The sequence below is a fragment of the Hyposmocoma kahamanoa genome, unplaced genomic scaffold (genome assembly GCF_003589595.1).
Source record: "Hyposmocoma kahamanoa isolate Upper Pololo Valley unplaced genomic scaffold, ASM358959v1 87, whole genome shotgun sequence".
Classification (NCBI taxonomy): domain Eukaryota; kingdom Metazoa; phylum Arthropoda; class Insecta; order Lepidoptera; family Cosmopterigidae; genus Hyposmocoma; species Hyposmocoma kahamanoa.
The window spans coordinates 689020-702713 of NW_020654422.1; the positions used below are offsets into that span (position 1 = coordinate 689020).

The 13694-nt window shown below is 35.9% G+C and overlaps 1 protein-coding gene across 1 annotated transcript in view; it reads left to right on the forward strand.

Moving 5' to 3' along the window:
• Positions 1-10460, forward strand: part of LOC113235289 (proton-coupled amino acid transporter-like protein CG1139) — a 41464-nt gene extending 31004 nt beyond the window's left edge. Inside the window, exons 4-9 of the mRNA XM_026470948.1 lie at positions 2557-2678; positions 4043-4127; positions 5034-5278; positions 7453-7665; positions 8160-8329; positions 9625-10460. Coding sequence (XP_026326733.1) covers positions 2557-2678; positions 4043-4127; positions 5034-5278; positions 7453-7665; positions 8160-8329; positions 9625-9902 — 1113 coding nt within the window. The 3' untranslated portion in view covers positions 9903-10460. The remainder of the gene's footprint in view (positions 1-2556; positions 2679-4042; positions 4128-5033; positions 5279-7452; positions 7666-8159; positions 8330-9624) is intronic.
• Positions 10461-13694: the final 3234 nt, after the last annotated feature.

Genomic DNA, 13694 nt, shown 5'->3' on the forward strand with positions numbered 1-13694 from the left:
GTATATTGGTATAAAATACAGATGTTATGGTGGCAAATCATTCCTTGACGTAGAGTATCTATGGACAATTGGTAACGTACTACGTAAAATAAAGTGTGCATTACATGTTTAAACTAAAGTGCAGCACGTGGGCAGAGTTATACCGAAGAAGGTATGATATCATCAAGTTGTTTACAGGAATTACCCTGTTTGCGCACAAAACAAATAGTGGACTTTACACACACATACTATCGCACGTGATACAGCAATTGCGCGCAATTGTCGCGCGCGCGATCTCGCGCGCTTTGACTTATTCCCATCTGATCCCCAAAACTGATCCACCGCCAATTTTAAATTGCAACTGATCCCTTCCACATTTTGCAACTCCCAGTGGATCCCCTTACTGTATTTGTAAGGTAAGTACAGTCAAGAGAAAAACAAGTTTTGAAAACAAAGTTAATATAGTTATGTAAGTTAGTACAGTTAATATTCTCCATTTCCAATAAACTAAATAAAATACACACATATTCCCATCGGATCCCTAATGCAGCGGGCATTAGGGGTCCGATGGGAATAGAAAATATTTTAAAATGAAACGGATCAGCTGGAAATAATCCGCTAGTTTCGCGCGGTCTATCCTGCGCTATTAGCCTTTACACGAACGCTCTTTCTGTTATAACAAAAACGAACACGAGCAATCGCTCCAGATTACGCGCGATAGATTGACTGTGTAAAGGCCTATTGGGATTATATCAGTGGAGGCCCTGTCCCACATGTCGGTGATCTTTAATAATTATAATCAAAACAAACCACCGTCTTCGGCGTACCAGGGGAAGATATGCCATACCAACCAAATAGATCTGTACGTATTTTTTTTATAATATCATCAATATCAATAATCAAAATAATAATATCAATATCGAACAAGTCGTGCGAATGATGGTAATCTAGACGCCTGAGACGTTGTACATATGTGATATGTACCGAAACTCTTTCATTCTATTTTTTTTTAATAACGGACACACTCAACATAGCCCCGCACTAGGGAAACCCTGTGTCACGGGTGCCATGGACACACATATAGACAACCACAAATTACACCCAAACTCACGAGAGAAATAAATGTAGACCATACAAATATTTCTCCCGGCCCGGGAATCGAACCTGGAACCTCTGCATGGCAGTCCGGCATGGCAACCATTCAGCCACAGAGGCAGTTAATGTATTTGGCATTCCAATTTTCTCACTCATCAATGCGCTATTCATGTTTAAAATGTACCTTAACAATTTGGATTATAATATGTTAATATTAGGATATGTTTTTGAAAACATGTTTATCGTCGGTTTTAGAACATCGTGCGGGACAAATCAATCAGAAGTTTACCTTAACTGTTATGATATAAGGTTAATGTTTAGAGTGACGTTTCACCGGATTAATTAATTTTTCAATAATAACTTATGTTTGTTATGGGGATAATATTATTTGATCCTCAAATAAATAATTTCTCTATTGTAAAAGGTGCAGTTTTTTAAATAAACGATATTTCTTTTTATGTCTGATGTACCTATATATTAATTGTTCAATTTATATTAGTTGATACACGGATAAATCATAAATGAACTGCATTCATGGTTCACAATATTATTATGTTTGCGAATACTAAAATAAAAATTGGGTGTTCAAATATGATACTTTTTTATCATTGCTCTTTTCTTGTAACGATTGATGACATTTATAACCAGTTCTTGGTTGCACCCTTTATTCAGTAGGTTAGGTTAATATTTGAAAAAGCAGCACGAACCGAACGAGCGAAGCGAGCGTGTCACGACAGCGACCGACTAGTATCAGAAACCAATTTGCTTGAGTTTCCGAACATTTTTTCAGGTCAAATTATATTAAAATTAATAAATATTACTATAGAAATATTATCAACATTTACTTAGTTTTAAGAAAAAGTATCTACAATTTATTTTTAACGCTCATTTGTCTTAGTTTTAAGGCCCAACATAAAACTATCAAAGTCAATTTATACAAACCAAAAATTTTTTGCTTAACTCAGTACAGATTAAAATATCGATCGATTTAATTTATGTTATATGTGAGTGAAGGAGGATCAATCATTAAAAAAGATGACCGTTTACATTTTTTTGCCTGCTGCCTTTGCAAATTTAAAAAGATCATTTAAATACATGCCTTTGTTACATAAGCAAAGGGGGATTCATTTACATATAAATTTACAATAATGCTTTTATTTTTATGAATTACAATTAATCGGCGATAGTGCAAATACACATATTATATATTATTGGTACAAAGCGCGTATGTACACTAAACCAAATTTTTACAGAAGAAGAATTTAACGTTATTACTACTTTGTCATTTCAATGGCTACGACTTTGATTTTTGCACATGAAGCATTAATTTATATTTTCCACGAACTGATAACAATAGATTCCCGTGCTAATTTGGTTGCCACGACAATTTACGCGGATTTGAACTCATAATCCTGTGTTACACTTGCAATTGCAGTTCTTCGGTAAATACGACTGATCATAAAACATTTTTATCAATTTCAGGTAGGAACAGCACAAGAACTATGTTTTGCAGCGAAAAAACCATCATTGGGTTACGCTGAGGCGTGTGGTGCGGCGTTTACCTACGGCCCGAAAAAACTTCAGTCCTGGGGAGGTGTTGTAAGGTGAGTTCCTTTTCGTTGGTAGAAAACAAGACAAAAATGCAAAAACATAAGATAGCAAAATTTTTTGATATTTGTCCATGTTAATGTTGAAAAGCTCCTTCGTAATGGTATTAATAATAGGTACAGATTTTTTCTCAATAACAAAAGACGTAGACATACTGCCTCCCAAACAGAGTCCGTGGGTTCGAATCCGGGCTCGCACCTCTAAGTTTTCGGAATTTATGTACGAAATTTAATTTCCAATTTACCATGAGCTTTTCGGTGAAAGAAGACATCGTGATGATACTTGCACGTCGAAAAAACTCACATTCACAATCTTCGGAAAACGTGTGAAGTCCCCGAACCCTTGCCTAAGAAACCTGTGCCCAGCAGTGGGACGTACAAATGGGTTGATGACGACTTCTTAATTGAGTGGTCAATTTTAATTTCTGAGTTACGAAACAATAACTCTCGCTGATGATGAAGGAAATAGTCGTGATGAAACCTGCACGTCGAAGAAGGTTCACCACCATTGGATGACTTGTGAACTCCCTAACTAACATTGGGCCGACGTGGCTGATATGGCCCATACCCGTAAGAAGATACCCTAGAGTCCAGTATATGGTTTTATGATGATGCACTCCTCAGCAATAAATATATAACAAATCCATACTTAGTCAAGCTTGAATAGTCTGTTGTATGTTTTGACGACTTCGGTGGCTCAACGGTTTGCCCGGAAGTCCCGGGTTCGATTCCCGGTAGGACCAAATTGGTAAATTAACTTTTTTAATTTGGTTTTGATTTGACCAATACTTAATGTAGTACCTACCGTATGAAACCAAAGATGCGTTTAATTTTGTACGTGTAACGGCATGTCCTGTGTAATTAGAAGTCATCTAAACAACAAAATAAAATCCGATGTTTAAAGCTCAACGCTGACTATCGAACGTTTGTAAAATTCATGTATACATTCATAAAAGTTTCGTTTACTGTAATCCATAAACAAACATTGACGTATTCGCAGACATAAACTATATATATTAAGAATAAAAACAGACCAATTTATGTCTACAAATTATTCGATTCGCGGTCAATAAAATCCTTTTGGACAAGGACTTAAATTTGACACGGTGTCCAATTTCTATAAAAATTTACTGTTATATAAATGTTGACCCTGGTTCTGTCCATTTAGATTACAATAAGATGAAATGTTCGATATCTACTGCCAAGACTAATTTGATTAACATTGTTAAAAAGTGTCAGGATCTCACAACGTTCACCGTGAAATCCAGTTCCTATTTTGGACGTACCGGGACTTCAGTTTTTTCACTTTCAAAAATGTGTGTGTGACATAGAAAATACTTACTGTAGCTTTTATTTTTCAGGACCATCGTGGATTATTCCATGGTATCAACATATTTTAGTGTCTTGTGTGTCTACATCGTTTTCATCGGGTCGTCTTTTAAAGAGGCAAGTATCAACCTAGCACATCGCATTAAATCTTTTAGTAGCTATAGAGCTTGTGAATGGGTTCGTCCAGGGAAGTACTGCCGCCTTTTCTATTTCTGCTGGCAAGCAGTAACGTGAGCATTACTGCGTTTCGGTTGTGAAGGGTAAAGGTGCTGGTGAAATTACAGGCACATGGGACTTGTAAACTTATATCTCAGGATGACGGGCACTGTGGCAGTGGTGCCCCACAGAACTTTGCGATTTAAAGGTCTGAGGGGCACTTCAACTGTTATAGACGGACGTGTCGCTTACCACCAGGTACATGACTAGTTCGTCCCATCATTTGGTACCCTACCCTGATATTGACCATACAATCCACATATTATTATTAAAAATCTCTGAAAAATGCCTCACAATTCCACCAAATCACCTGGTTTCAAATTAGAGTATTTCCACTAGAAATCAGATGCATTTGTATGTGTATGTATATGTCGAAGTGTGTCTAAGCGATACGTTAAAGGAAACTCCTCCCACATTAAAATTAGCTTTCGTGGATTGCAACGAATTCCCTTATTCATTTCCATTATCAATTTGTTTATTCAGCTATTAAATAATAATAACATCAATGGGTTGCGATGAAAACGTTTAACCACTCTTCACTTTAAGTAGTTCCAAAATACATATTAAAAGGGATCTTAAATGTCAATACGATAATTCACAGAGTGGTCGCAATTGTTTATTTTTCAAATCGCTAACACAGAACACCTAAATAAGACAATCTTTCGAACAACACATCCAAATGGCAGCAACGCTAACGTGATGTTTGAAAAAAAAAGAAAACCTCTGTATAGATGCTTTTTATGACTCATTTTGGTGATGTTACTTAGTAAATGTAGTTATTATTGTTAAACTTAAAAATTGTTACAGGTCTTTGACGTCATGTTTCCGGAATTGAAGCTATCCGTTCAAGCCTATTGTGCACTAACCTTAGTGCCTTTAGTGCTCATCTGTCAAATAAGAAATCTGAAATACTTGGTGCCGTTCTCAGCGTTAGCCAATTTGCTAATTTTATGCGTGTTTGGTATTACTATGTATTTCATCTTCACTGATTTGCCACCTGTTAAGGATAGAGAAATGGTGACCAGTGTTACGCAGTGGCCGCTATTTTTTAGGTAAGATATTTATAAAGTTAAAGAATAAACTAAGAATTATTTTTCTATCTCTATGTATGCAATTGTGTAATATTCGAATACACATAATATTTAATAGGATTCTTGTTCAGTAAATCATTGTTTGTCGTTGTTAAGTTTGTAAATTGTTTGCTTTTTTTTGCTCGGGCAGGAAGTAAACAGATTTTTCTTGAATAGTGAATGTGGTAAAATAACACAACACACAATGAGAATTTATCCTTTTCTTATTTCAAAATGCGGCAACAAAAAGATGCGAAGCCAAAGGAAAACCAATCTAAAGCAAAGCTCCTTATTAAATAAATTTATCCAGATAGCTACAAAAAGTTTAAAATTTGCCAAATATTAGCGTTTATTTTCATAAAAACAAACCCACGAAACTACAATCGGAGTTTGTTCAATTTTTTCTGTTATTGTTTCGTTTTTAAACTGATTATCATACCGGGAGCAAACACAATAAATTAATCAAGCTAATAAAAGTAGATTGAATGGATTTTTCTTAGAAAGTTACGCATTATGACATGGCTTGATGGTACGATTCCTGGAACCGGTTCTCAGTCCAAGTACCCAGCTTTGCAAACACTGCTGTGAACACAAACTTTATCACTGGCGTTATTCCATTAATGCGGCATTTTAGAATACTACGCTATTACAGTTTTAGAATGTCGCTTTTGTATCACAATTTTACCGTATCGACAGGGTTAGTCTATAGTGTGCCACGCCGACCCAATCCAAGTTGTAGACTCCACACGTTTTCCAAAGATTGGGAAACTTTTTCGATTTGCAGTTTTCATCATGATGATTTTTTTTCACGATTAACGGGTGGTATTATTAGACATTCGTAAATGTCCGTAACTTCGAAATTTAAATCATAAGCACGACCTTTCTATTAAGAATCGACTATTCTCACACTGTACTATCGCTCAAACTAAACATACCGCTGAAAAACTTTTAACATTTGACATTCACATTCAAATTTCCAATTAAGTATCGTTTTGTATTAAAATTTATGAGAATATCAAAGAAAGATAAGCGCGCTGTTTGAAGTTAAACCAACAGTGAAAACGAATAAATTGTCCCCTAAGTTTTTTTTAGATCAATCGTAAATGTGACGGCCTTTAGACATCTTCTTGAAATTAATTACATGTCTAACGTTGAGTAAGTAGTATAATATAAAAGTAAAATCTTTTACTGTTGTCGTTAGAATAATGATTCGTTTTGTCACAATAATCCTCTCTGGGAAACTCTGAATGGATTCAGATGTTCAGTAATATTCCATTGTCTTTCAGCAAATTTGCAATGCGATGATATATTTCAGTCTCATGGGAGCCATCACTCACTTTCCTTCAATTTTACATGAGACTTTGGAATTATCAAGACTTTTTTTTTTTGATTATTTGGTCTATTTTAACAATGTGTGTACATTCCCCAACAATTTATTTGCAAATTTTATCAATAGGACGCCCTCTCCATCGTCTATTTAAAGACGTTTCTATCTATAGACGTTTCTATTCATATCTATATGACTTTATGAAACGATGGTTCTGTTCAGATTTGTTAATGATTTAACGTATTCTAGAAACCCTGTGAAAAGTAACATAGTGAATCTAATATATATTTTAATGTTAGATAAGCTTAATTTCAATCTTGTATCTTTTTGTTGCTGAAAATCGTTTCCGTTTGGAAAGGATTTTATGGCGTAGGTCGCCAGATCTTTGTTTTATCTAAGAGTACAGCTAGTGAAGAACTTGACCAAGTCTAATTTGTGTTATTCTAACTATTACCTTAGTGGAATAATGTACTTTTGTAATAAATTATAGAAAAAATGCGACCTTTACATACTTAACTTAGTTTTTGCGATTCTTCCACGTTGAAAATTAAACTATCTTTTCCAGATCTAGGTCGTAAATATTCCTTTCCGACACTTTACCACGGGCTGACTGAGATGATTTGTTTGTTAAATCTGAAAAAGTAGTTAATTTTTTTTTTCAATTTACGTACTTATTTCGGTGGAGCAGTGACCCAAAGTGGATTTTGGCCTTCGACATCAGATTCTGCCACGCCTCCCAGTCCACTAGCACCGGGGTCCTTCAAAATTTTTTGGACTTCATTGGTATTTTCATTTCCGATATTTAATAAGTATTTGTTAATCTTTTCAGCACAGTAATATTTGCCATGGAAGGCATTGGTGTGGTAATGCCAATAGAAAACGAGATGAAGAATCCTAAACGATTCCTGGGTTGCCCCGGGGTGTTAAATGTTGCTATGGTTATTGTAATCTCCTTGTACGCCGTTTTCGGCTTCTTTGGATATGTGCAGTACGGCGATGATGTGAAGGGAAGCATTACTTTGAATCTACCAGAGGACTATATGTGAGTACCTTCTACACTTGCTTATAAAGATGCAAAAGAATGAAACGTGGAAGTTGTTTACTGGCTGAGAGGGTTATTTATGCAGAACTTGCCTGTATGTAGATACCCTATTATTGATAGCGCAAAATGACACTATGTTTTTTGATTGACCATCGGAAGAGCAAGCCCAATCCCAGACACTAGAAATTTATAAGATCCTTTGTCCAACGGCTAGCAAAGCATGTGTACAGGTGGCGTTAATTTATTTTTACGAGTAGTACAAAAAAAATTGTATTGTCTTTCTTAAAGGTAGTTCTCTTATTTGCTTGTATGATACGACGCAGTCACAATCACAATAGAGTAGTTTTAGAGCTATAAAATGTTCAACGCTGTACACTTTGTTTAGTGTTCCTTTCAAAGAACCTAAACAGTCTACAAGAATGTGTTGCATGGTTATTATTTATTTAGGACTTTCGGGAAAAACAGAAATAATAACTTTATTTCTTTTCTTACAGCATCGCCCAAAGTGCAAAACTTATTATGGCAATAGTTATGTTCCTATCCTACGCCTTACAAATGTATGTGCCGATGGAAATGATAAACCGAATGCTACAAAAACGTAAAACACAAAGTTATAACAACCTCATCCAGGTGACTATTAGAACAACGTTGGTGACTGCCACCGGTAAGTGATTTAGTTATTTGCTGCGCTTTTTTATAATATCAAGTAACGGGACGAACAAGTCGTGCGCCTGATGGTAAGCTACATACCAGTCCATAACAGTTGCAGTGCCACTCAGAGCTTTCAATCGCAAAGATCTGATGGGCACTGCCACTGCGCCCGTCATCCTGAGACATAAGTAGACAAGTCCTATGTGCCTGTTATAATTTTACCAGCACCCCTTACCCTTCAAAACCGGAAAACAGTAATGCTGATATTACTGCTTGGCGGCAGAAATTGGGATACTAAATAACTAATCCTTAGAAGGATTTAATCACTTGGGGTAGCAACGTGTATATCATATGGCAGAAAGATTTTCGAATATGATCGTGATGTATCGATGTGAAAGATTTTGAAACGAGAAAATCTGTAAAAGAACTAGTGCAACAATCATTTAGTTGAAGCGGTAGTGAGCAGGCCATATGGCTCGCAGAAGTGACAATGGGAAAAAAAGTTTATCTAGCTGCGGCCACAAGCAGATAACATAAATTCAGACTTGTAAAGAGCCGAGAAGAAAAAATAATTTCATTTCCAAGGAAAACGCAGTGTTAGATGGACCCGTGGCCTGATGAAGCACGGTGTTGTTGATTGCATGTAGCCCAGAGCTGTATATTGCTTCCTACTATAGTGATCCTCATCTTCGACGTATTAATCAATCGATCAAACGTTTCCTCTTTAAGGAACGTGATTTAAGTCATAGTGAACCAAGCTGAACTATTGCAACTTGGCAACTTCGTAAGTAGAAATTATTAACAAATTAATATGTACAAGCATTGACCTACGTACAAGGCAAAAACATATTCGTCATTAATCATAACATTGTTACATTTCTAGCAAAAATTCCAGAGATATATTGGTTGGAAGCTGTATTTCCTTGTCATATCTCGTTAGTGTTGAATGAAACAAAAATGAAAACAATATTTCTATTTCTCACCGGAGTTTGGCAATTTGTAATGCGACACGTATTGATTTTGTTACGTATTGCTTGTCGAACGGATTTTCAGACAGTTCCATTTCATGATGTACATAAAAATGAACTAGTAAATAAAAAAAATTACAACCTCTGTGGTCGAGTGGCTTCTCTCCATTTATGAGGTCACAGGTTCGATCCCCTGACGAGTTATGTAAAAAACTAACTTTTCTATATTGTCTTGAAATCGGAAACAACGACTTTTTTCTGATTTCTGTAACAGAAGTGTTTTAGTTACTTTAGGTTTTATTAACAGAACTGTCACAAAAAATATTGTATTATGTTCCAGTTGCTATTGCAGCAGCGTTCCCGAACCTTGAGCTGGTCATCAGTCTTGCTGGAGCCATCTTCTTCTCGACTCTTGGTCTTCTCTTTCCAGCTATTATCGACACGGTCTACCGTTGGGACAGAGGTCTTGGCAAATTTAACTACGTGTTATGGAAGAACATTTTTATCTGCATAATTTCTTTTATTGTTTTAATATCGGGCACCTATGTTTCTGTAGTAGCCATGATTGAAGATTTTTCCAGTGGGCATGATAGTAGTTTGAATGAAACTTTGACATAACTGATGTTTTTTTAATGATTTAGAAGAGGTATATGCTGTGATTTTTAGTAATATACCTATATATAGTATCCAAACAAAATAGGGCCGGAGTGGCTAATCTTAAAATAAAAATCTTTTTGTGAAGGTTTTAAAGATAGATTGATTTTAAATGTAGATAGTTAGATATTCAACGACGAGCCTGAACTTGAATTCGGTGGAGCGAACGACTTATTCGCAACACTCGTATCTAGTGGGAGCTTCAAAATCTTCGAATCCGTAGGAAAGTGACCTACTTGAAAAGTTTTCATCGAATATATTTTGGAAAGTATGCACAGGAACTTTTCAATCTCGTTCCACTCTCACCTGTCGTCCTTCGGCCGATTAAAAAGTCGAGAACGTTCCATCTTTATGTTGTTGATTTGCCACCCATCCACCCTAACGCTTTGGTTCCTCCTTCATGCGCACGGCAAAAGAACAAAATACACTGCCAACACCTGTGTTTCCCAAAAACTACATTCCGGTGCTATTCCAGGCAAGAGGGAATGTATGTTTTGAACAAACGCGTACCATCATCGGCCACATCAGGTTTACTCAAGCGTGCATTCACTTTGCATTTAAAGAAATTGCAATCATTAACACAGTTCGCCACAGGAACTGCAAATGAGAAGTAATCGTCGCTTAAAGGCCTTTGCGATATTTCACAAGTACCTTTAATATGGCAAATGCGTTGCCGGCCGTGGAATATAGTACTTATTCAATTTGGAACACAGTAGCATAGTGTAATAATGCAAGTAGTGGAACCTACTAACCTATTCGAAGTGTTAATTCCTACAGGTTGCTCACAGCGTAGGGTTGCCACATTATTATTTAAGTATTCATCACAGTATTCTCGTGCTATATTAACATAACCTTTGTCAAATAAAGTATTTACCAACGTATTATTATTTTTTAAATAAGCAACATGGATTGGAATATCGACTTTGGGAGTAAGAACGCTTCAATTCTATAAAACATGGCGCGTGCGACTCCCGTTGTGCAACTCGATACATCACGAGATGTGTGTGAATGTGTGTGAATGTATGCATAGATACAAGACGCGCTGTTGCGTTTGTATGGAGTTACATTACTAGTCTTGCTTATACTATGACAGTAGTGCTGTTTCGTGGTACAAATAGGTAGAGCGGTGGTATCTACACACTTTGTCACAGGTAGGGAACCCTACTACTAGTTAATTTATTATATTGGTCAAGCTGGAACAAGGCACAATGTTAATATAGGTGGCTATTACTATGTAACTCATAATAACTAGTAGGTGGGGCCATAGCAAAATAAAAGAGATAAGAAATAAAAGAGAAGCCACGCGCCGTATACATACATATGCACACATTTGTATAATAATGAAAGGCTTGTTGGGACAACTATTGTTATGCAACGCCTGTGCGTCGCGATATTTTGCGAATATGTACACACATACAAGCCACGTTGCTACTACTGTATGGAGTTACTATACTTTTGACTATGCTTATACTTTGTAAGTGTTATAAAGAGGAGTATTATATTTTGTATATTATAACTATGAAACAATGCGTATGGTCTCTATTGATGATGTTGGTCGCAAAACACCACTTTTTGTATGTCCACAGAAAACTACAATGTATTAAATATTTTTAGCGATATAATTTTCTTTTTGTTAATAACCAAGTTTTCCAATTTAAGAGGCCTATAACACTAAATCTGATTTATTATTGATTCCATTCTCTAACTGAATAAATACATCTTAATGAAGGGAGCATATAGTAGAAGATTCATAAAAACTTTTCTCTGATGTGGGAAGACGCCAACCCTGGTTAAGCGTTATGTGGCTATAGGTGGCAAGCGTTAGGTTGATGGAACTTTATCCCTTCCTTATCTGTATTCAGCAGTTCTAATTTAAATGCCCACGGTCGTCATCTGTTAGGTAGTAGCCTCTAACCTAGGTATATAATTCATTATAAGCCGTAGATAGGTATTTTATAACGTGTTGTGTACATTTTATAGTAATTTGCAGAAAAATAATAAAGTAGTTAGTAAAAATGTTAATGGTGGTTTTAATTATAACTTTTGTGAAATAAAATACTAACAACATATATTTTGATATAATATACAATTAATAAGTACTGCTGTACTGGGAAATGAATTTCTATTTTGGATACTCGGGCGTCTTTCTTCACCCACTTCTCGCTTCGTATATCTATATTTATATTTATATTATTTATGTATTTTGAACGTTCCAACTCATTTGTAGTCTACAATAATACCATTTACAATGATAGTGAGAGTTTCAAGTGTCCAATGCAAAGTGAATTGTCGTGACAATTCAAACTCGAATCATTATTTAGATAACTAAATTACACTTGAAATCGTCATATGGAGTAAACTTTACTACTCATTCGTAAGGCAGACGACTGAGCACGAAACTCTAGTGCACCCTTTCCCAACGTGGACGAGAACGCCCCCTTGTGGGCGCTGCTGCAGGCCTAAAGGGCGGTAATAGACCCAGAAAAAAAGTGGGGGCGTTGTGTAGAGGCTTAGGAGGAGATTTGTAATTTCATCCAGGAAGACTCTTAGACACCGACTGAGCTCTCGACTTTCGACTACAACTTGTGAACATCAACTAATATTAATTAAGAGATTGCTCTTAACTAACTCGGTTCGATATTTCTCTCCGTGTATTTCATATATCTGTCCTGTTTTATTGGATAAATAAAATAAAAATCATAAATCAATCATAAATAAATCCTGAAAAAAAGTTTCATTTAGACAGTAATAATTCTGTGCAAAGACGAATTGGTGAAATAGCTGAAAATATTGCAGAATCATTGTGCAATCGTCTGAAGACTAGTCAATTCTCAAATCAGCTCGATGAGTCTACTTTACGAACTAATGAAGCATTGTTGCTGTCTTACGTGAGGTTTATTAAAGATGAGAAAATACGTGAAAAACTACTGTTTGCTAGAAATTTAGAGACTGATACAAAAGGCGAAACCATATTCAATACTTATGAAAAGTTTTGTGATGAGAAAGAGATTCCCTTGAAAAATATTATATCAGTTGCTACGGATGGCGCTCCGGCTGTGCCAGGGTGCCATAAAGGCAGACGTACTTAAAAAATAAAATTCCACATGTCCTTGCTGTACATTGCGTTATTCATTTAGTTGCTAGAAATTTAAGTGAACGACTATTTCAATCACTGCAATATGTTATCAAACCAGTCATTGAAATCCGTAACAGCTTTTTGAATGATAGATTATTTCATCAAATTTATGTTACTAATGACGAACATTTCAACCGTTTATTGTTTCACACTGAAGTTCGTTGGCTATCAAGAGGCAATTGTCTGACTCGATTTTACAACCTGTTTGACTCTGTGATAGAGTTCTTGGAAACTAAAGATACAGAATTGCGCAACAAGCTCATTACATCAAAGAATGATATAGCTTACATGACAGACCTGTAAAAATTGTTCAACGACATGAATCTCCAACTGCAAGGCGATGAATTTAATTTAATTAAAACAAAAAATGTCGTTGCTCCTTTCGCAGCCAAACTACATCTACACAAAAAGAATATTCGCAGTTATCAGTTATCAGTTATCAGTATCCTGCAGTAACGACATCTTGTTAGCCTACTGCCAACATTTGGAAAACCTCCACATTGAGTTCACCGAACGATAGCAGGACGTTTTGAACTTGATAATACCAGACTGGGTATTGGATCCGTTTTCAAATGCCAACACAGCATTATCACTACCAAGAATTTTGGCTACAAAAACCG